This window comes from Sodiomyces alkalinus (assembly GCF_003711515.1).
Source record: "Sodiomyces alkalinus F11 unplaced genomic scaffold SODALscaffold_3, whole genome shotgun sequence".
NCBI classification, from domain to species: domain Eukaryota; kingdom Fungi; phylum Ascomycota; class Sordariomycetes; order Glomerellales; family Plectosphaerellaceae; genus Sodiomyces; species Sodiomyces alkalinus.
The window spans coordinates 860,102-880,784 of NW_021167081.1; the positions used below are offsets into that span (position 1 = coordinate 860,102).

General features: G+C 54.4%; 9 protein-coding genes across 9 annotated transcripts in view; 6 read left to right on the forward strand and 3 right to left on the reverse strand.

Annotated features, from left to right (window-relative positions):
• Positions 1 to 1,172: 1,172 nt before the first annotated feature.
• SODALDRAFT_309216 (mitochondrial protein cyt-4) lies at positions 1,173 to 4,834 on the forward strand. Its single transcript, XM_028609100.1, has 3 exons — positions 1,173 to 1,466; positions 1,561 to 1,916; positions 2,001 to 4,834. The coding sequence occupies exons 1-3, from the start codon at positions 1,320 to 1,322 to the stop codon at positions 4,636 to 4,638; spliced, it is 3,141 nt and encodes a 1,046-aa protein (XP_028467540.1). The 5' UTR covers positions 1,173 to 1,319; the 3' UTR covers positions 4,639 to 4,834.
• A 292-nt stretch (positions 4,835 to 5,126) lies between these two features.
• On the reverse strand, positions 5,127 to 7,921 carry SODALDRAFT_274305 (exocyst complex component Sec10; the record flags this gene model as incomplete). Its single annotated transcript, XM_028607937.1, has 2 exons — positions 5,127 to 7,504; positions 7,660 to 7,921. 2 exons carry the CDS (start codon positions 7,919 to 7,921, stop codon positions 5,127 to 5,129), a joined length of 2,640 nt encoding a protein of 879 aa, XP_028467541.1.
• Positions 7,922 to 8,594: 673 nt separating this feature from the next.
• SODALDRAFT_136774 (hypothetical protein) lies at positions 8,595 to 8,984 on the forward strand. The gene has a single exon (XM_028606753.1). It carries the CDS (start codon positions 8,630 to 8,632, stop codon positions 8,912 to 8,914), a length of 285 nt encoding a protein of 94 aa, XP_028467542.1. The 5' UTR covers positions 8,595 to 8,629; the 3' UTR covers positions 8,915 to 8,984.
• On the forward strand, positions 8,599 to 10,456 carry SODALDRAFT_331848 (Undecaprenyl diphosphate synthase). The gene is made up of 3 exons (XM_028611565.1): positions 8,599 to 9,120; positions 9,225 to 9,633; positions 9,724 to 10,456. Exons 1-3 carry the CDS (start codon positions 9,025 to 9,027, stop codon positions 10,212 to 10,214), a joined length of 996 nt encoding a protein of 331 aa, XP_028467543.1. The 5' UTR covers positions 8,599 to 9,024; the 3' UTR covers positions 10,215 to 10,456.
• SODALDRAFT_274918 (2OG-Fe(II) oxygenase superfamily protein) lies at positions 10,362 to 11,480 on the reverse strand (the record flags this gene model as incomplete). The annotated part of the gene is made up of 3 exons (XM_028607958.1): positions 10,362 to 10,977; positions 11,066 to 11,325; positions 11,397 to 11,480. The coding sequence occupies 3 exons, from the start codon at positions 11,478 to 11,480 to the stop codon at positions 10,362 to 10,364; spliced, it is 960 nt and encodes a 319-aa protein (XP_028467544.1).
• A 499-nt stretch (positions 11,481 to 11,979) lies between these two features.
• SODALDRAFT_275124 (Met-10+ like-protein) lies at positions 11,980 to 13,621 on the forward strand (the record flags this gene model as incomplete). Its single annotated transcript, XM_028607963.1, has 5 exons — positions 11,980 to 12,220; positions 12,293 to 12,394; positions 12,462 to 12,539; positions 12,605 to 13,023; positions 13,100 to 13,621. The coding sequence occupies 5 exons, from the start codon at positions 11,980 to 11,982 to the stop codon at positions 13,619 to 13,621; spliced, it is 1,362 nt and encodes a 453-aa protein (XP_028467545.1).
• An 837-nt stretch (positions 13,622 to 14,458) lies between these two features.
• On the forward strand, positions 14,459 to 15,383 carry SODALDRAFT_136859 (hypothetical protein). Its single transcript, XM_028606754.1, has one exon. The coding sequence runs from the start codon at positions 14,638 to 14,640 to the stop codon at positions 15,136 to 15,138; it is 501 nt and encodes a 166-aa protein (XP_028467546.1). The 5' UTR covers positions 14,459 to 14,637; the 3' UTR covers positions 15,139 to 15,383.
• An 839-nt stretch (positions 15,384 to 16,222) lies between these two features.
• On the reverse strand, positions 16,223 to 18,287 carry SODALDRAFT_377667 (hypothetical protein; the record flags this gene model as incomplete). The annotated part of the gene is made up of 8 exons (XM_028614924.1): positions 16,223 to 16,539; positions 16,580 to 16,638; positions 16,684 to 16,724; positions 16,900 to 16,970; positions 17,041 to 17,110; positions 17,279 to 17,394; positions 17,874 to 18,175; positions 18,279 to 18,287. The coding sequence occupies 8 exons, from the start codon at positions 18,285 to 18,287 to the stop codon at positions 16,389 to 16,391; spliced, it is 819 nt and encodes a 272-aa protein (XP_028467547.1). The 3' UTR covers positions 16,223 to 16,388.
• Positions 18,288 to 18,412: 125 nt separating this feature from the next.
• SODALDRAFT_358159 (hypothetical protein) overlaps positions 18,413 to 20,683 on the forward strand; it is a gene marked incomplete at both ends in the record, with an annotated part of 4,786 nt that continues 2,515 nt past the window's right edge. The window contains 9 exons of the mRNA XM_028614075.1: positions 18,413 to 18,502; positions 18,581 to 18,649; positions 19,106 to 19,146; positions 19,188 to 19,308; positions 19,379 to 19,615; positions 19,749 to 19,956; positions 19,998 to 20,191; positions 20,299 to 20,428; positions 20,484 to 20,565. Coding sequence (XP_028467548.1) covers positions 18,413 to 18,502; positions 18,581 to 18,649; positions 19,106 to 19,146; positions 19,188 to 19,308; positions 19,379 to 19,615; positions 19,749 to 19,956; positions 19,998 to 20,191; positions 20,299 to 20,428; positions 20,484 to 20,565 — 1,172 coding nt within the window. The remainder of the gene's footprint in view (positions 18,503 to 18,580; positions 18,650 to 19,105; positions 19,147 to 19,187; positions 19,309 to 19,378; positions 19,616 to 19,748; positions 19,957 to 19,997; positions 20,192 to 20,298; positions 20,429 to 20,483; positions 20,566 to 20,683) is intronic.

Consider the following 20,683-nt stretch of genomic DNA (forward strand, 5'->3'; position numbering starts at 1 on the left):
GGGGGGGAATGAATAGTCGGGCTTGTATTGAAGTTCGCCCACTTGATGGCTGAAACATGCAGATATAGTGTAAATCATTACATCAGGATTTGGATCATCCCACCCCGCCACGGATTCCTCCTGGCCCTACGCTTAGTCCTTTGCGAGCAGAAGCCCGTTATTTACCAGACCGTGAACGTTTTCAAGGGTTTGTCAAGCAGGCGTCTCGCGAGTGTGGTGGGGTCAAAGTCGAGTTCTGAGATATCGATGATGAATATACTGAGAAATGTAGGAAAATGTAGGGAACGCCGTTTCTCCGGTGGAATCTTGGGGCAAAGCAAGCTGCTCTGTCCAATCCAGGGCCTAGTTGACTCAACTGAGACACAATAAAGTGCAAAGGAAACAAAACAAGAAAAGAAAATACGCATAGAGTGGTCGATCTCGTGCCAGTACACGTACGTCATGCCGGTAAATAACCCATGTCGTCTTGCCGAGTTTTGACAGCGGACCTCTGCCACTCTTCGCCTCTGCCCATCTCGATGTTTGACTGTTAAGAAACGAGCCTTGCGTGCTATGTATGTTGTTCCGTGTCTTATCCGACCATGCACCATCTTTGCAAGACACATGGGGGGAATTACAGGGTAACTGGACCATTGGCTCAGACAGACAGAAGCAATGTCTTGGTCTTACCGGAGAGTATGCGGTAGTCTGACCGCCCCCTTATACCCCCCGCTCCATCTTTACCGAAGAGAGAGCGGCACGATATTCAAGTACGCCGGCGGTGTGCGCGCTTCCTACCCAGAAAATCACGACCTCCGACCTCGCCGGCCCAATAGTCCCTACCTTATGGTCTTCCCCGAATCATTGTGTTTCTGTCTTGAAGGGCCTTTACATTGGCGTGGAATATTCAAGTCATGTCAGTCAAACGAGAAAAACAAAGTCCGACGGCGGGTGTCTTGGTGCGATTCTATGTGTGTACATATCCTTGTGGCGCCGTTATGTGATGTTGATTCTTACCAGGTACGAATGAAGTGGTGATCAAGGCATGATAGGGATTTACTTTGGTCGTGTACGAAGTACTTCGGACTTTTGAGTCCTTCGGCTGACTCATCGAGGACCAGCGGGGTGTGGCGTCTGCAATGGTATCACGTGACTTCGCGTTCAGCGGTTTCGCATTCGATAGACGACCGTCACGGGTCGAGATTTTTTCCACTGGTCTTTGGGATGCGGGTTGTGAACAGTGCCGCATCACAACAGCACACCGACAGGACGACCGATAGTCCGAGTCGCAAGGGTAAGCCCCTGCTTTATAGGGCGACCACTACTTTCTCACCATCATCATGCTTCGGACTGCCCGGAATTCGTACATATGTTGGAGATGTCTCGCCGCAGGCACTGATGCCGCCATCCCCGCCAAGGCCCTCCGGTCCCGACGGCGACCTTGTACTCTGCCGGGCACGAGTGGTCTTCTCTCCGACAGTCGACGTGTAGGTGTTCACCGACGTCTAACCTGTACACCTACTTAAGTGTTATACGCAAGATATTGAAGCTGACCTTTACCCCCTAACGCTTGCACCTTAGGCCTTCTCTACCACAAATACCCACGCTGCTCGATCTCAACAAAGTCAAACCCCTGTCGACTCCAACTCAACATCGACAATACGCGATGACCCCCTGGATGAAAGCCAGCGTCTCAATATCCGAGATAGGCTGAGACTTTGGGAGAAGGAAAACCCTCTACCGGCTGAAGAGGTACTACAGGACATTTCGGCCGGCCAGTCCTGGGGCAACTTCTTAACCCGCTCCCAGACGGCACGCACCTTCACAGATGAGCCACACGGCCAACAATCCAATCCCGACCTGTTCGATGGGGATGTACTCTCGGACCTGCGAGGGCAGACTTCGAGTATATTAGCTGGAGATTTGATTGAAACGAGGTATGTTGGCGACCCTATTTCCATCCAGTGTGGCGTGTGTGATAGTCGCCAACTCGGAATCCCCCTGCTCACCACACCACTCAGGTTCGATGGAAGCCGTCTTCCCGTCCTGGGGATCTGTCTCGGGAGGCATCACGGCATCCACTACTTCTATATGGCCACCGGCGAGCTGCTCCCCTACCAAAGCCTTACGTCTGTTTTCACCGTCAATAACTACGTCGACCCGGCCCAGCTCCAGCCCCTCGTCGATATCCTCCCCGCCGAACCGTTCACCAAGCCGCGAAATGTTCTTCAGCACGTCCAGACGCCTCAAGCCCTCGAAGCTGCTTCCGAGCTTCAGGAACTACTCACCAAATTCTACGCCGACGCAGTGACTTTCTATCAGTCCGCTCTCAAATTCATCGAACGCGCCAGCGAGCAAGTCGCCGACCCGACAAAGGTCAAGTACATGAGCCTCGAGGAGCTTGCCGAGCGCATCCTTCCCGCCTTCCTGAAATCCGGTGGCAAGTTCTCGCCCCATAACCTCTACGCCGTACACCTCGCGCTCCAACGAGATGGCTGGGGGTTCCGTCCCCTGAACGTGAGGTGGCACAGGCGCAACTACATCTACGAAGTGCGCCCCTCTCAAGACAAGCGCATTCTGGAGAAGGTCGAGGAGAGGGTACGGAAGCTCATTGATGCGGCCTATCTGCGCCCGTCGTCAGCCCAATTCGAATCGCTCTGGGAACAAAACAACCTCGGCCGCTTCATCAAAAGGGCGCGCAAGGCCATCCAGGCCAATCGGGCTACCAGGCCCTGGACACCTCACGGAATGATTGGTCCAGGGGACGCCTTGCTCGGGGATTTGCCGCAGTGGGAAGAGGCCGACTTGGAATACATCCGCTTCATGGAACTCTGGGCGTGCCATCGGGTCGTTCCCAAGTCGTCCCAAGTCGATAGCCTAGCTTCCACCATCCTGCGGTTAACCCAGATGTATAAAGAATCAGACTGGGTTGCGCACTGGACTGGTGTCACTTTTCTCCAGGAGATCGGCTGGATACCGCCCTGGGACATACCTGCGCGCTATGGCTACCGCTTCCCCGACGTCGAGATTACCCGGGATGGTCGCCTGCAACGCCCTCCCATTGATATTGAGAAGTCTTTGCGCCCAGACATCGCCGAAGGCGCTAGAAGAGACTGGGGCGACGACGCCAAAATCTTCTGTGTGGATTCGGAGCAGACGGCCGATGTCGACGACGGCTTCTCTCTGGAACGGACTGACTCGGCTGGTGAGTACTGGATACATGTCCATATCGCAGACCCAGCCTCACGCATCGACCCGATGTCGCCGCTCGCGCACCAGCTTCAAACCCTTCCTTCCAGTCTCTACCTGGCCGGGTATTCGGAGACCATGCTTCCTCCAGAGCTTGAACAAGCCTTCTCTCTGGACCCCGAGAAGCCTACCCTGACGTTCAGCGCGAAAGTCAATGAAGATGGACAACTCCTGGATTACAAAATTGAACCGGGCATCGCTCGGAACGTCGTCCACATGACCAAGGAGGGCCTGTCGAGCGTCCTTCCCGCGCAGGGACAGGACCTTGGTCTGGAGGATGACGGCCACTTCTTCGCAGTAGGAAAAGAGCCTGGGATGCCTCCACCCATCAAGCAGATTGCCCAGGCAGAGGATCTTACACAAAAAGACAAAGACGACCTGCTTCTTTTGGACCGTTTGGGAGAGGCTCTCAGGTCCCGCCGCCGGGAGAAGGGCCAGCTACCGCCAATGGAGGCGAGGCTGCCTTCGCCGACTGTGTCCTTCCATGGCATCTCGGAGAAGAGGCATCCGACGGATATGAACGCTTCTCGAGCTTGGAGCGGAGATCCGTTTATCAAGTTTGGGCGGTCACCCTACGGCCGGTCAGAGCAGCTCGTCGAGGCGCTGATGCACACAGCTGGCGAGATTGCCGCCAAGTGGTGTCAGTCTCGCAACATCGCCGTGCCGTACAGCACGCAGCCGGAAGCGGTGCGTAACGCCTCGCAGCTCGAGAAACTACGCGCCGAGGTAGCCGACCCTCTCACAGCCGCCGGGAAGCCCTACCCGCAGTCCGTCCGCCAGGAATTGTTCACCCTCATCGGAACGTCCGAACTTTCCGCCACCCCGGGGCCCTTCTACTCCACCGGCCTGGACGCGTACACCAAGTCGTCCAGCCCGCTCCGCCGCTACACCGACCTCATGGTCCACTGGCAGATCCACGCCGCCCTGGCCCAAGAGCGGCAGACGGGCTCCTCCCTCGCCGGCACCGACTGCGCCGAGGCCCGCTTCCTCCCCTGGACGCGCACGACCCTTGCGCCCTTGCTCCCCGCCCTGCAGGCCCGCCTGCGCCAGATCCGCGAAGTCGACAACCGCGACGGGCCCTCGCAGTGGATCTTCCAGGCCCTGCTGCGCGCGTGGCGCTTCGGCGAGGCGCCTCTGCCGCGCACCTTCTCCCTCGAGGTTGACGATGTGGTTGCCACCGGGATCCGGGGCCGGCTGCGCGATTTTCACGAGTTGCCGGCCACGCTGCCGCTGACGCGGATGGGACTGGGTGCTAGGCTGGCTGATGCGGCCGTGGGCGACGTCCTCGAGGTGGAGATTGCGGATGTTAATGTTGTCACTATGGAGATTGAGGTGCAGTCACCGAAGGCCCCAGACGCCGAGGAAAGGGTCGACGAAGACGTGAGGAGGGTCGAGGACGAGGCGGCGTGATGTGTGGACGAACTTGAAAAGAACAGTTCCAACTGTATTTTATAATGTACGATACGTAGGATTACCATGTCAAGGTGAGACAGGGACGAATATATATAGAGAGAGAGAGAGGCTTGCTGTAAGATTGAGGGTGGGATTTGCTTGGACAAACACAATCACCCGTCGGGATACACAGAAAATAGAGCACATGCATATCATTTCCGTTCTCTGCTGCCTTCTCAACTTGGCGTGGATACATATGTATCCGTGTATGCGTGCAACTCTCGGCTTCAACCCCTTTTCTGGTTTGCCCATACAAGACAGAAACGTGGTATCATGAACTCGCCGCCAAAACCACATCTCCCACCGTAGAGGTAATACCACTACACGAGCTCCTATCAGATTGAATTGGGCAGCCCTTCTTAAACCAAGTCTCTCTCTCCCTCTTATTCCCCTTCCTCCATCGCAATGCCCGTCCTTCTTCCTCTTCAACCCTCATGTGACTCCGCTCATAACGCAGCTAGAACGCCCTGGATTCCCGGTGAGCTAGCATCGTCCCGCCTCTGCACGAAGGCCCGGAAGTCGGCCTTGGTCAGTTTCCGGCCCAGGCCGGCAGAGGCGGACGGAGCGGCGGCGGGAAGCGTACGAGCCTTCTCCCGCAGGGCCTCAGGTCCGACGATGAAGAGGGAGCCGACCTCCGTGAGGAGCTCGACCGAAGTCTCGACCTCGCGGGTCAGCGGCCCGAAGTCCTTGAGGCTGGCGACATACTTGGAGATGTCCTGGGTGACCATGAGGCCGCCGGTGGCGTTGACCTGGAACTTCTTGAAGTGCTCGAAAAGCAGGAGGAGGACGGCGAGGGCGAGCTCGGACGCAAAAACTTCCAGGTTGGGCCCGTCGAGGACCTGGGCGACGAGGTGGGAGGCGCGGGCGAGGAAGGTGCTGACCTGCAGGCAGGTGGCGGTCTGGAGGGTGTCGAGCTCGGCGTCGCGGGGGCGGAAGTCGAGCTTCTTCTGGTGGGAGGCGAGGCAGCGGGCGACCCAGTTGGTGAGGACGTCGGCGGCGCTCTTCATGACGCCGTTGATCTTGCGCTCGATGTCGTCCATGGCCGTCTGGGTCTTCGCGGACATGCTGCGGCGCACGGTGGTGTTGGGCTCGGCGAGCTTGATGAGCACGGTGGTGATGAAGCGTTCCATGATGGCGGCGATGGTCACGGCTGAGCGCACCGAGGGGAGGAAGCTCAGGTCGGGTTCCGTCTTGGAATGTTCCAGGGACGTCGACTGGTCGAGCACGGCGTCGAGCCCCGTCTCGATGTAGACTTGGTCCATGGTGGCCAGGAGGAGGTGGAGCAGCACGTTCACGTCCTTGGGCGTCTCGACCGGCGAGCCCAGCTCCAGGGTCCGTCGGACGCTTTCCGCCAGCCACTTCATCATGCGCTTCGCGTTCTGCACGCTGAGCTGGCCGTCTTCCTCGGTCACCTCGACGTCGTGCTTGTTGTCGCGGTTGTCCTGCAGTCCGGCCACGCGGAGCATCATGGCTTTCTGCGTCGGGGTCAGCTCGGACGAGTTCAGTCGCTCCAGGTAGGCGTCCTTGGCCGAGGACAGGAGCTGGGTGCTCTGCTGCGCGAGCGAGGCCATGAAGCCCGTCGGTGCCTTTTTCCGCTTGGCGTGGTAGGCGGTGAACTTGAACAGAAGGGAGTTGTACATTTCTTCCAAGCTCTTCTTCTCCCTGTCGATGTATGAATTGCCGACGAGGTAAGGCACAAACAGCTCCTCCATCTGCTGATCCAGGGTCTGGGAGATTTGCGAAGATGCCGGTTCCGGGTACTCGGTCAGGCCGTGCGACTTGAGGTCCTCCACCAGCGCACTGATGTAGGCTCTGGATGAGTGGAGGGACCGCAGGAAGGCGAGGGACGAAACGGTGTTGGCCTTTTCTAGCACTAGTTCCAGCCGCTGCTGGATGGACTGCTGGAATACTCTCTGGATGAACTTGATTAGGACCGTCTCGTAATACGGGAACGCCCTCTTGATGATGAACGACTCCTCCTGCATGACGATCTTGACCTCGTCGACCAAAGACTGCAGGCTGGGCTCCACGCCTGGAGGGTCCGAATCCGGGTCGGCGAGCTGTTCCCATACTTCGTTGTCGGTCGTGACCTCGTCGTGGATGAGCTGGTCCCGGTCGATGAAAAACTGGTGCTGGTTGACGAAGATGGCGATGACGCTGGCACCCCCGTTGAAGTCCTGGAGAACTTTGGCGCACTCCCTCATGTCGTCCAGGTTTTGACGCCGATAGCTGTTGTTGAACTGCTGCAACAGCTCCTGCTCCAGACCCTCGCTGAACTTCTCGATCACCTCTCGCGTATTATGATGTGTCCGGTGGTTCGTCTCCGTCGAGCCGTTGCTGAGGCCGTTCGCTCGAGCGGTCTTGGTCTCGGCCCAAGAGGGCGTGTCCAACCGCTGACTGATTCGCATCAGCTGGCGGGAGATGACGGCACACCGGACCTTGTTCTCTGCTCCGCCTTGTCGTTGTATCTCTTCCAGGGATGTCAGTCGCCCCGTCTCGCTGACTTCTGTCCAGCACTGAATCAAGAAGCTGGCGTCCTGCGCCCGTCTTCTCTTCTTGTCGAGCTCTTCCAGCATTTCTCCTATTTGGACCGCCACGTTTGCGCCGCCGGTGCCATTGTGCCCCCCGATTCGGTCCGCGTTGTCGCCAGGGTTGTTCAGCGATAGATCCAACGCCTCGAAGGACTGCATGGACTGGTCGAGCTTGTGACCCAAAGTTTCGAGGGTTTGGTCATGTTGTATCTCGGCTCGTCGAACGTTGGAGAGTAGCTCGGATTCTTTTTCTTGTAATTCTTCGGACAAGGTAGCGAGTTGGGCCAGCGCATCTAGTGAAAAAAAAAAAAAAAAAAAAAGTTGGCAACTCTGGTCAGATTTGTTTCTTTCCTTCTTGACTCTTTCACGTTTCCCTCATCCCTCTTTCCTTGCTGACGTATCTCTTTCGCTCAGGGTGGGGGGTTCTCGTTCTCTTGGGGTTCCTTACTCTCAAATGTACGGATGAGCGGCTTTGGGTCGAATGCTGGTTGGGACTGTCCAGACCGGCGGCTTGCAGGGATAGCAGTCTCGGTAAGCGTGTCGATGAAATCACGGACTATAAAGTCCTTGCTGGAAAAGTCATCAAAGGTAAAGCTGGGTCCCTTGGGAAATATAGAGGCGGTTCCGGGGGTAGCACCGGCTGCGGCAGCAGCTCCAGCCCCAGTCCCAGCCCCAGTCCCAGCCCCAGTCCCAGCCCCAGTCCGATCCATGGTCGGTCAATGGCGCTGAGGTATGCGATGGAGGAGGTTGAAGCTGGAAGGCGTTGACCGTAGGGTCAGAGCCCAGGTCTACATCCGTCGAGTAAGGCTGAAGACTCGCCCGCTATGAGGTTGATGTTTGGACTCTGCGTGTGATTCAGAATCAGAAGAAGAAGAAGAAGAAGAAGAAGAAGAAGAAGAAAACAAATGTATTCGTTATCGTCGTCGTTTAGTCGTCAATGTTGCGCTTACTGTCATGGTTTTAGGGTTTCCTGCGTAGGAAACACCATGGCATTGTTGTTGATGGCAGAGATAGGAATCGCACATTCTGGCGCGGATCTTGAGGCTGTCCTGTCCCCCACTATGGTCTCCAGCACGGGTGCACTGAACTCAGTAGTCCGAAGTACTTCGTACAGTGGCCACTGCGGGGAATATTGACTCTACGGGGAGGCTGTTTTAGCGAGTTTCAGCACTCAACTAATAATAAGGTACCTTACGGTTCCAGTTCAGTGTTTAGGTTAGGTACAACGTACGGAGTACCTCAGCCTCAGCCTCAGCCTCAGCCGCATCGTGCCAAGGAAGCTCATGTGGGTTTGTGGCGCAGAATAGTTGGAATGGTGGTGGGGCGGTGGACACTATGACATGTGGCACCCGTTTCCTGTCTTTTTCGCATAATTATTATGGGAGCGCCCGTTCGGTGCTGAGCAATAACGTGCAGGCATGAGCAAGTGTTGCTTGCCAACACCGCCGAGTCTCGCCTGGTTTGTAAACGCGTCGTCATCCTGCATAAGCTCCGGACGACTCTCCCCAGCGTCACCTCAGCAGCACGAAATAGCAAAGGGCCCGACAACTAGTGACGTTCGAACAAGAGGTCAACGCGAGAGGCTGTCTCTTGTTCTTCTCTGTAGTGTACAGACCGTCTGTTACTGCATCGCCAAGTTGCTTCGCACGCCGACGTTGTCTTCGAGCCGACCCGACCGACCAACCAACAGACTGACTGACTGATTGACCTATCGACTGATTGACCTCTCGACTGATCGCTCGAACCGGTTGACGACATCTCTCTCCAACGAACATCCTGCTCTTTTGCCCTTGGTCAAGAACGACTGTCCGTCATGGCATTGACCCTAAAGGATCGCAAAGTCTACCGGACCGATGAGGTTGCGAGGCACGAGGTTTTGAGCGATGATGATAAGAGGAAAATTATCCATGTCCGTCTGCCGTCTGACTTGGCTCCTACAGCCACCTCAGCACACTCCCCCCGTCTTCTGCTTCAATTTCACTGCCAAGCTCGACTGCTGACGCTCGCCGTTAGGAGTACCTACCAGAAGAGTCGCTTGAAGAGGACGAGAAATGGACAGATCACCGGCCGGTGCGCAATGGTCGCTTCGGAGTACGACGTGCCCTGCGAAACAAACTCCATCTGCTCATCTTCACAATAATACACAGCATTTTCTCCCTCTACATCAGAATACGCCAGGCCTGGCACACCGTCTTATACCGCATACGCTCCATCGCCTACTATCACCACCGGACCCCAGCCATCATCGAGAAGGACACGGCGGCGCTCAAGAAGAAACCGAAACACATCAGCGTCATTCTCAAGATTGACCAGGCCGGTAGACAGGGGCCGGAGCTGGAAAGGCTCGTCAATGAGGCTGCTGAGATGGCCGTGTGGTGCACCTGCGCCAAGATTCCCATGTTGACCATATATGAAAGGACAGGTGAGCCACGATTTTCATTCTAGTCCCTTCCAAATCATCAGAAAGGGGGCCACGTCACTGACAAGCTTTGACGGGGTGCATTTGTTCCAGGACTCTTCAAGAGATATCTCCCTCAAGTTCAGCAAGTCATCATGCAGAAGTTCCGCTCTTATTTCGGCCGTCACCAGCCATCCTTGACCATTTCCATGCCCCACGGGGACGAGATCCTCGAGTCCCCCGCCGTCGGAGACTTTGCTCGCGCCGATCCGCGTCATCTGAACGTCCACTTCATCTCCGCCGAAGACGGGCGCGACTCCATGGTTGATCTCACGAGGACGCTAACCGAGATGTCTCAGAAGGCCAAGCTCTCCCCCAAGGACATTGGTCTGGATCTCATCGACGCCGAACTGTCCGAGGGCATCATGCCCGAACCCGATCTGCTCGTCCTTTTCGGACCCCATGTAGAGCTAGACGGCTATCCTCCCTGGCCCATCCGGCTGACAGAGATCTCCTGTTTGAAGGACAACCAGGAGGTCGGGTACCAGGTCTTCATCTCGGCGCTGCGCAAGTTTTCCAGCGCTCAGTTCCGCAAGGGCAGGTAAAAACAAAAGAGTTCCAAAAGGGGCTACTGGAAATCTCGTCTGCATGGTACAACGTTGGAAGCACGACAGCACAGCATACAGAAACGGAAAGCTTCCTCCAGTCTTCGGCCGGACAAACTTGTCTCGCTGTTGTTGTCCCCCTCACTGTCATGGACTACTTGATACCCTCATCTGCCGCGATGCTCGATCCCATCTATAGACTGGGCCGGTTCCAACATTGTAGTTATAGTAATTCTCAGTTCCATCCTTGCTTGTAGCCTTCCGAAACGTGATATTGATTCTTCCCCCATCCTCCGGGTTCCTGCCGCCCCTTTTAGGGACGGAGTGCAGCCAGTTCGACTGTGTTGGACCACGCATAAGGATCATGTGTCCGCTGGCCAGGGGGAACTTGAGGGTCTTTGCCACGGGAGAAAGGTCTGGGTCGGGTCCTTTCGGAACTGGCTTGGGTTTCAGGACGAAATCCCTCTTCCCCCCGAGCGAGAAAGACGCGATGGCTGGCTCCGGTCCCAGGAACCGCTCGTCGTCGCTGTGGAACGAGATGCTATCCGCTCCCGAGGCATAGTAATTGACGAGACAAAAGTTGAAGGTACATCCCGTGGCCGTCTCCGTTGACCTCCTCAGCTCGTCTAGGCACCCTGGGATCGGCCGGGGTGGATACCTATCGTACCGGCGATCTTGAACCGGTTCTCCCGACTTGGCGTCGACGACTGAGCCATCTTCCGCGAAGCGCGCTGTCTCGTCTATCCCGAAGACGGTCGTGTACCTACAAGGTGCGTTAGGGCACGTATACACGCTTTTGCAACCCCGACAGGGTCGAGAGTCGAGAGTCGAGATTCGTGGAGAGGGTTCACCTGGGTGTTCGGACGTCTGTCTGGATGCCGCCTCTGTTGATCTTGTACTCGACCCGGTAGAAGGGGAGCTCCGACCGCAGGAACGCAAAGAGGTCTTTGGCGAGATCACTGGGTATATATGGCTCGAAGTATAGGAGGTCCAGATGGGGCTGGTTTTTGATCACCTTGCCCGTCCGTGCGGGTAACGATGCAATCGCTTTGCTCATAGACTGAGGTACGTCCAGGATAGGGCAAGGGTAATGCCGATGGTCGGAATGTCTCTCCTTTCGTCTCCGAGTCAGACCAAGATATTGTCAATTGGGACTTTTTTAAGGCCAGTGGCTCATCTTACGGGTCCATTGGACGTGTCTTCATTCAGGCGTGCCTTCTTGGCTGCCGGTGCGAAAAAGGCATGTAGGGTTCTCTTTTGTGACATTGTGAGGATCTGATCATTTCTGATGAGCCCGAGAGAATGAAGCCCTCAGAGCAACTAATTGCATGTATGACAGGCCACGCCGAAGAACACAAAGTTGAACTGATTAGTATATGTATATAAGAACGTACGGAGTAATTCACTTGGTATCCTAGAGCCTCCAGAGTGCTTCTCAGCAAGGGAGTGAAAAGAGCAGTAAGTCGGTGACATCACCGTCCCCTATCCCCGGCGCAGCCTTGCACAAGCCACACTCAGTTCATCGGCAGCCACAGTGGCTGTGCACGGTCTTTACCTAACTAGGTAAGTATCTAGGTCGGTATTTCTCAGCCTCGTCCGGGGTCGGATCGAGTCACCACCCAAAACCTAACCCCTGACAGTTTTACGAAGCTCGGACGGATAATCATGGAAGTGAGTGTGACATCTCCAGAATCTCGGACAGCGCATATGGGCTAGTTAGTCGCTTATCTCTTCTGTTCAGACTGAGAACGAGAACATCGAGACTATGCTCACACTCCGGGCTCCTCTCGCCCGGGCGTCAACAACTCTCGACAAATCACTGTTTTCTAAAACCCTGAACCTCGCTGCCGCCACTGTCCATGAGAATCGGAATATCGCACGGTATCGCAAGCAGCTCGAGAAGGGGAAGGAGCTCCTAAATTGGGATCGGCTAGACGCCATTCGCCCAGATCCCGTGGCCCCGGGCAAAAAATGTCTCCTCCTGAACCCCGGCACCAAGGTGGATGGTGAGTAGAGCGCTTCCATCTGGCACCATTGTAGAGTCACTTTGAGGTACTGACGAGAGAGACCATGCGCAGTTCCCTCAACTTGGGGACCCGTATTGCGGGAAGGTGTTGATCTGAAAGACTTGGCCGTGGTACCGTATGACGTTCATCTCGACTATGAGTATTGGACCTACCGTGAGCCACCCCATCCCGTTTCTGAGCCTGCGTTGCTTCTGGGGCAGCCGCTGACTCGAGCTCAAAGTGGATGTTGTGTCGTCCATAATCCCGGAGGACATGCACCATGAGATTCCCGTGGGCTTCAACACAGCTGGGCATGTCGGTAGGTCTCCCGCCATCAGTCATCAAGGCAGGGTTGGGTTGCAGCTCACAAATCCCACTCGACAGCTCACCTGAATCTCAGGGACCGATATCTCCCCTACAAGAGTATCATTGCACAAGTCATACTGGACAAGAACCCCAAAATTCGGACAGTGATCAACAAAACGGACAACGTCGGTACTGAGTCTCAGTTCCGTACCTTTGCCTACGAGGTCCTTGCAGGCCCCGACGACATGGACGTCGAGGTCAAGGAGAACGACTGCACGTTCGCATTTGATTACTCCAAGGTGTACTGGAACAGCAAGCTCGAAACCGAGCACTCGAGACTCGTTAAAATGTTCCAACCGGGGGAGGTAGTTTGCGATGTCATGGCAGGGATCGGGCCTTTTGCCGTCCCTTCTGGCAAAAGGGGGGTATTCGTCTTCGCCAACGACATGAACCCAGAGAGCCATCGGTATCTCGAGAAGGCCATCAAAAGAAACAAGGTACTCTCAGACTCCTCCCCCTTCATGCCCTCATATTTGTGCTGGGAAATTCCATTCATTCCTCTGACACCCCCAGGTTGATCAATATGTGCGAGCGTTCAACAAAGATGGCCTAGATTTTATCCAAGAGGCCAGTCGCCTCGTCTACGACGCATCAGTTCGAGGAGACAGCGCCGTTATCCAGCCCAAGGTTTCCCGGAGCAAGTCAGCCGGTCAGCAGCCCCCAGAGCCCAAGCGAATCCCCCTTCCGCCGACCATCTCCCACTTCGTCATGAACCTCCCGGCTTCGGCCATCGAATTTCTCCATCGCTTCCGGGGCATCTACCATGGACTAGCGCACCTATTCGAGCCACATACTGATGTCAAACTGCCCATGGTACACGTCCACTGCTTCGCCGTTAAGAGCGACGACGAAGTGCCTCTCAACGACATTTGCCAGAGGATTTTTGACCAGATCGGCGTTCGCTTTGTACCGGGAGATGCGCAGAACAAGGGCGAGGTTCATATCCATAACGTACGCGACGTCGCACCGAAAAAGCGCATGTTCTGCGCTTCCTTCCGCCTACCCCCCGAGGTTGCCTTTAGCGAAACGACCTGATAGGGGATGATCCCCCTCCCCGACCTTCCGCCCGGATATTTTGACATTTTTATCTTGCTTCAGTTGGCACACCAGTGTCAGCTCATTTATAACGCGACAAAAAGCGACCATCTTGATTACGGAATTCCGGCTCCAATCCCTGGCATCACATCCTTATCATTTCCAGAACATGCAGGACCAAGATATGGATACGGTGTGCTCTATGAAACTCGCAAAATAGTTCATATCGCTGCGCATCGACGATCATCTCCTTTTCCAAGATGCTCCTTGCTTCAGCGAGCTCGAGCTCGAGCTGCACCAGGGGCTGTCAGGATCGAGTAGCGGAAAGGCCCCTGGGCCGTAACGAGACGGACCCCTGTCCCGGAATCATATCCGGCTTGTTTCTCATCATGTTTCTCATCACCTTCTGGCATGTTGCTGCATTGGCACTTGGCGCATTGACAGAGCGGCTATTTTAGATAACAACTTGTTATGTGGACTTTTTGCATTCAATGCATCCCAAACGTCATTGAGCAGGGTGGCGTCTCATCGGCCTGGGACTCGACCTCAACTAGCCGCTTCTCATGTGTGTCGATGTCAGAAAGCCCCTCGCGCCAGCAAGGTGCCCCCACCCAACTTCCATGAAACGAAAGGAGGGGAAAGGGAAAGGTGGAGAAAAAGAAAAAAAAAGAGATGGCTGGAGTGGGAGTGCAGTGAATTACTTCGTAGTACGTACTTTATCACGGCCGTCTCATAGACTCGTCCTTTCGCCTCGCTTTGTTTATTTTCCTCTTTAGACGCATCGACGTGACACTGCTTTACCTGATTCTTGCCTTTCGGTTGATTGAGACGTCGGCTAGGCCTCGTCCAACCCTGCGGATAGTCATCTCCGTGTATAGGAACACAACCCATTCTGAAGAACACTGGCTGCTAGCACTCTATCAAGCGGGTGGAACATAGAGACAACTGCCGGGTTGCAGACGGGGTTGGTCGACCTGTCAGCAAGGTAGGTGATATGCGGGACAGGAGAGAGGACAATGCATTCTCAAGCTTCAGCTCCAAGTCTTGCTAGCCCTTCGGGCGGTTCGGCTGGCAGGAAACGGCACGGAACAAATACCACCCAGTCTCTTGTCCGAACCCCAGGCCCTTTGAGGGTTACGAGTAACGACGGTGATCAAATAATCCGCAGTTCGTGTATGGGCCTGTGCGCCCCCGTCCTGGGCACGTGGTCGAGACCCCTCACTCTTGATGGACAGTCGAGGTTCGAGAACGCCCTAGCCGGGACGAAGAAGCGGCCTCCCACGAGCTCGGCTGCCACCAACGACGCGGGCCATCTCGTTCTGGGAACACCGCGATGCGTCGGTGAGATGGTCAGCCGCAGTTATCGACTGGCGCGCTGGTGCTTGGGTGACGTGGCCTGGTGCCCCCGTTTGGCCGAGCAGGTTACACCACTCCGTTACCCGTTCTCGTTGCCGACAACTACTTTGTTAAATGAGGGAACAAGTACATTTCTAGCCAGTTCGGAGGGTCAGTTCTGAGATGGCAATCGTGGCAGGCCAGGCTCAGGCTCAGCCGCTCAACTGGAAATGGGGATAGAGATCGCCTCGCCTCGCCTCGCCTCGTGAGGATGTGGAGATACGAGGGCTTGATGATAAATATCCTGGGAGGGAACTGCACTTCAACAGCTCATGAGCCGCATCCCCTTATCTCATGTGCAATGAGCCCAACGCTTCGTAATGAGTCAGCGCTGGAGCCAACGCGATAGATGGTCATGATAATCGATTGACCCGATTGACCAGCTACGATAGCGACAGCCCCTTCCTCTCCGCGTAGATACCCCGTAATTAGTTCGTGGCGTCTAGAGTTAAGATAAGGGGATCTTTTGCCGGACAGCTGACGTGACCGTGACAGTAGATATTTTCCGTAAAGCCATGGCAAATCGTATCCACGGTTTATTCTGCCTTGGTCGACCGGTAGTTCCCCCGTTCGATAGCTCCGGTCGATCCCCATTTCTGACAGGATGCCGATCTTATACGAGCGGAGTATCCTTACAGCCATGAGATGTCCTGGAAGTACACGTGTACGTTATCAGCATCTCAACCCCACGCACAAAAGAGACTCTGAATGCACAAAACAAGGAAATAGTAGCAATAACCGGCTGGTAGGCCAGGTCCGGATATCCCATCAAGAGTACGTACGGATAGCGATATTTTAAATCGGCGGAAACAGCTACGGAGTACATAAATGCAATGCATTGTAGTTCGTGCATACAGCCCCGTACCCCATGCCGGGAACGGAAGGTAATAATAATAAACTTCAAGCAGGCAGATTGCAAGGTTTTGTCTGTTGCCGGACAGCGGGGAGCACCGGGTTCACCCCACGTGGCTAGATTCTGGCTCAGATTCGTCCTACCGCTAAAAGATTAGAACAATTGGATGAAAACAGTGGGAGGGCTGATGCGGCAGACATATTTACGACTTGGGATCGGCGATGTGTCTCCTCTTCTGATGTGCAGTTGCAGGTTTCATGATACTGCACGCACGGCTGTACGGAGTACGTAGATAAGTAGCCGTCCTGCATGCTGCCAGATAAAGCAAAAAAATGCTCGGGGCAATGGTTCTAGGCCGTGAAGGTCATCCTTTAGTGCCTCTGCTGCAACATGTCCCAATGCCTTGCTTTGTCCGCATTGTGATTAACTACTTACATACCGGTTCATTTACAGGAGGACATAATGAAGGAATACACGACGAATATTTGCCCCTCTCCGGCTCCCCACCCCTGGCGTCTCCTATGTCGCTCCCTTAGCTTGTGGGAGACGGGGCTCAGGAGAGGATAGTGATGTGGATTGAGCTGGGACCGGAAAGCATGCGCTGGGGATGGGGAGGAGGAGGAGGAGTTGTTGACCCTTGGCCTGGCCGTTCTCGAAGCGGCCCCAGTCCCTTCGCAAGTTCGTGGGATGACAAATTGGTGATACTTTACCATGCGCTAGAAGCAGCCAGTTCTGCGTTGGCCAGGGCCCGACATGCTAGTCTCCGACCCTGGGAGAACCTTCAGAAATAAACCGCAACCGCCGCCAGTCTCACCGGGAGAGGACCGACGGCGGCTGATGACGTTGAGAAGAGGCCTCGTCCTCACGTCAGGCCGGCCCGAGGTTAACGTTCTTCGGTGTGTTTTTAGTATAATCGGCTTCTTAGCGAAGACCGACCGATTATTCGGGGGTTTGCTAAATGTTACGGAATGCGTTGGAGAGAGGGGGGGGGGGGGGGGGGAGAGAGAGAGAGAGAGAGAGAGAGAGAGACCAGTTGCGATCTGTTGGCCTGTTATGGATGCGGGGTGAGATATGCAAGATAAGACCTTTTGCTCGTCATTCCTTGACATCTGCGATACAACGAAACCTACATATGTTATCTGGTTATCTCGCTACCTGGTCTGGTAATTACGTCTTCCATCGATGAACGCCAGATATGATCTGGCCTTGTTCTTTCTTCCATTCTCGGCCTCGATTCATGCCTCGAATCAAGTTCGATTGTATTTGCGTGCATTGCGTTGTGGGATGGGACACCAACCGCAAAGATAGCATGATATATAAGGTATGTAGGCACGTTTGCGTCTACCTAAGGTACCTAGGTAGGTAGGTACCTAAGGTAAGGTGGGCAGGTGCTCGCTGTCCCTTGAAACCCTCTTGGAAAGGGGTGTACTCTGCATGCGTCGTTCGACTTGATCCATTCAGAAAGACTTGTTGGTGATGTTCGTTCGCATCAAGATTGGAATCGTTCAACTGGGCAGTGAAGCTACTCATGCACAAATCGAAGTGGAAAGTCGACGGATATACTGTCCTTAATTACCTTGATTAGTCTCCAACCCTGAATCGAGCAATGGCTTAGGTACCTTAGGTACTACCTACATGATAGGTACGTCGCGGAGGATATAACACTACATCTTATCTCGTACACCCGCGGATTCGCAAAGACTAAGCTGGGCGGAGTCAATGACGACCTTGCTAGGTACCTTAGACAGTCGGGATGTACACGTGTATGGTCCGTACGAAGGAGTTTTGCAGGAAGAATTTCTCAACGGAAAGGGAAAAGGCGGTATTTTGCGTGTTCGAGGCTGCTTCTGCCCGTCATATATGTCATTAGAGCTCGTATCATCTCGAGGGGGGAGGGAAGGTGGGCTTTTAAGGGGCTCGGTCGAGCTTCGAATGCGAACTACCTGACCTTAGTACTCCATACCCCGTACCCCGTACCTACGCCGTACTTCGTGATTACCGTACATCTTGCATACTCCGTATCCGTGCATACATCTCAAGTTGCCCCAGTGAATGGCGGAGATGATGCTCTCTGATTGATTTGGTCCATACCTATCATTGTTATGACCTCTATCATCCGGGTCCCTGGACCGCTCGGATGCTACGCCGAGGCACACGTTCCAGGCCCTTGGGGAGAATGGGGGGAAACGATCGTACGTCTCGCCAAGATAACCGACACCTGCACCCTTCCCTGCCTTTTCCCTCCTGCCCGCACCGAGACGGTCATGAACGACTCGATAGAGTTGGGACACGGACATGACGGAGTACTCCGAATGTTCATTCAGGGGGACCGGATCGGAAGCCAAATCTTTCCAGAGAGGGGATGCCCGAGGTTCAGGGGACAGCAAAAAAAAAAAAAAACCATCGTACTGTTGCCATAGTGTCAGTTACGGTACATTGGACAGCGGACAGCGGAATAGACTAGAGGGTATAACGGGGGTGGAAACCGAGGGGGAAATCGCCGGAGACCTGTAATTGAAAACTATTAAAAACAAAGTTCCTCCATGACCTATGGAGTGAGTACAGCATCACTTCAGCCGTCCTCACCCAATTCATTCCCCAGGAATCGCTCCGCTTGGTTGCTGATCACCCAAGTGTCTCAATAAAGGAGATGTACGTATATATATAAAGCAGCGTGTTACTGCATGCCATACCAAAAATGTAAAACATAGCGGAGGTTGTTGACCTCAGCTGGTCAATACACGCCCCCAAGTGTCTCGGTTTCCCCAGGTGTGGGGGCTGTACGTGTATGGAGATGGAGGATTAAGTGGATCGACTGCCGTATCCGCTATATCTCACTTAACTTAGGAAGTACCTAGTAATTACGTTGTACGAAGAAGGGCATAGTATCTCGAAGTGTGGTGTGCGACGCTTTCGGTTCTCTTTTCCGCACCTGACCATTTGCATTCGTCCAAAGGGGGTTCTACAACGGGGAATACTTAATTATCCCCCCTCTGATCCGTACGTTATACATCCAGACTCCTGATATCTCCTAGGTGATTGAACCCCTGCAATTTGTATTTGGTATAAGAATTTTTCTGGGTACCAGGCCGTTATTATTATCCCGTCAAACAACCCGAGCGTCGTACTCTGGAAAGGATTTCCCTTGGCACCACGAAAGGCATTCGAGTTCCAAATTACACTGTACACTACAGGTATATATGTATATTACTATACGCACTGTGCGACGTACACAGACCAGCCGCTTTAGCATTTCGTACCGTATATGCTCCATACAGTATGTCAGCACTATTTTAATACAGTACTGCTTCCTTCCAGGTACATACTCTTGTGGGACGCCAAGACCCGTCCGTTCTGTCGCTGCCCACATCGTCGGGGAGTCGAGGCCCTTCAGGCCCTTCAACACCAGGCCCTGACCCACAAACCCAAGATTGGCGTGGTTTAACTGTTGGCTCTTTAGTGGCCAGGTCCCCTGTCCTTGGCGTGGATGATGCAAAATTTCTCTGGAGCTGCTCCGAGTCCACTTTTCCACCCCGTACTTTCTGTGCTTTGCGCATCCCTGTGGAGTTCCAGCAACCCGCGTTACGTCTCTGGTTCTCGACATTCTCGACTCCGGTGGGCCATTTCCCATTTCCCCATTTCCCATTTCCCACGCTCAGAGCCATGCCTGCCGAGATTCTCCGTCCCACTCCCACTCCCGCTTCCAGCACACTTCAAGCACTTCTTCGCCTTCGCCCGAACCCTTTGTCATCGCCACCTTCCCTCTCCTTTTCCACAGACTAGGGTATTTGATTTGTCGCGCTTCCTCTCCTATTACTCATAGGTGTAGGCTGTCGTTGCTTTTTCCACGCTTCCCCTTCCTGTCCACTTGACCGGCAGCCGGGAGTAGATCAAAGCCAGGCCAGCCTTTTGTCGTCATCTGTTCTCATCGCCTACTATCTGTACCTCGCCCACTCCAGCACCTTTTCTCTTTCTTTCCTACTCTGGCGACCTCCTTCCATCGACTCCCGGCATCACGATCACGTCTCCGCCCTAGGCCGAATTCTCTACGAACACAAAAACACGCCTCATAAACAAGCACGAGAGAGTTACGAGCTACTCGATATTCCGAAAAAGAAAACAAAAAAGGTGGAACCCTGATCGATCTACCGATTTCTACCGAGCACCTATACTTTCGTATCGTCCTGCGAACCCAACAACATCCGTCCTCTGATCCTCACTTCCGTCGTATCGACCATGCCGCAGTAGCATTTGGGTCTTCCAAATCTCATCATCCTCATGCCTGCGCTCCGTTTCCGTACCGCGCGCGAATTATCCTCATTGTACGTTTTGTTAATCGCCATCAAAGGCTCTGGGTATGTGTTTTTCTCGGTTTATTGTTCTTCTCTCTCTCTCCCTTTTTCCTTATAAAAACACACCTTTCCTCAAGCTTTCTTTCCATTCTTTCTTTGAGATGGCCTTCCGTTTCCCCCTGATTTTTCTACCGTCGTTGCTTGTCCATCTTGCGCATCATCCAATGTTGGTAGCAGCTAGCTACGCAGAAGAGTGGACGGCGGTTGGTTTCCATACGCCCGTTATCTTGGAAGTTGCATCTGCACTCCACACATCCATGAGACATGGGCTTCGTGGTCGGTACAGTCGGTCAGGCAAGTCGGTCAATCTGTCTGCAGGCCTTTGCGTCACGGCAATATGCGAAGTCAATTGCAACTTACCACTTGCATGCCCTGCCATTGAGCCTTCACCGACTGGAACTCCATACATTCCTTTCCTTTTTCTGAATTGGCATTGATGCCCTTGAGATGGTGGTCAGCGGG

What these genes read in the sequence shown, in the direction of transcription:
- SODALDRAFT_331848 (XM_028611565.1), top strand. Translation starts at nt 9,025, where the DNA reads ATGGCATTGACCCTAAAGGATCGCAAAGTCTACCGGACCGATGAGGTT. An exon ending in ATAAGAGGAAAATTATCCAT is followed by an intron (nt 9,121 to 9,224) that starts GTCCGTCTGCCG and finishes GCTCGCCGTTAG; the next exon opens with GAGTACCTACCAGAAGAGTC. An exon ending in GACCATATATGAAAGGACAG is followed by an intron (nt 9,634 to 9,723) that starts GTGAGCCACGAT and finishes CATTTGTTCCAG; the next exon opens with GACTCTTCAAGAGATATCTC.
- SODALDRAFT_136859 (XM_028606754.1), top strand. Translation starts at nt 14,638, where the DNA reads ATGCATTCTCAAGCTTCAGCTCCAAGTCTTGCTAGCCCTTCGGGCGGT.
- SODALDRAFT_136774 (XM_028606753.1), top strand. Translation starts at nt 8,630, where the DNA reads ATGAGCAAGTGTTGCTTGCCAACACCGCCGAGTCTCGCCTGGTTTGTA.
- SODALDRAFT_309216 (XM_028609100.1), top strand. Translation starts at nt 1,320, where the DNA reads ATGCTTCGGACTGCCCGGAATTCGTACATATGTTGGAGATGTCTCGCC. An exon ending in TTCTCTCCGACAGTCGACGT is followed by an intron (nt 1,467 to 1,560) that starts GTAGGTGTTCAC and finishes CTTGCACCTTAG; the next exon opens with GCCTTCTCTACCACAAATAC. An exon ending in GGAGATTTGATTGAAACGAG is followed by an intron (nt 1,917 to 2,000) that starts GTATGTTGGCGA and finishes CACACCACTCAG; the next exon opens with GTTCGATGGAAGCCGTCTTC.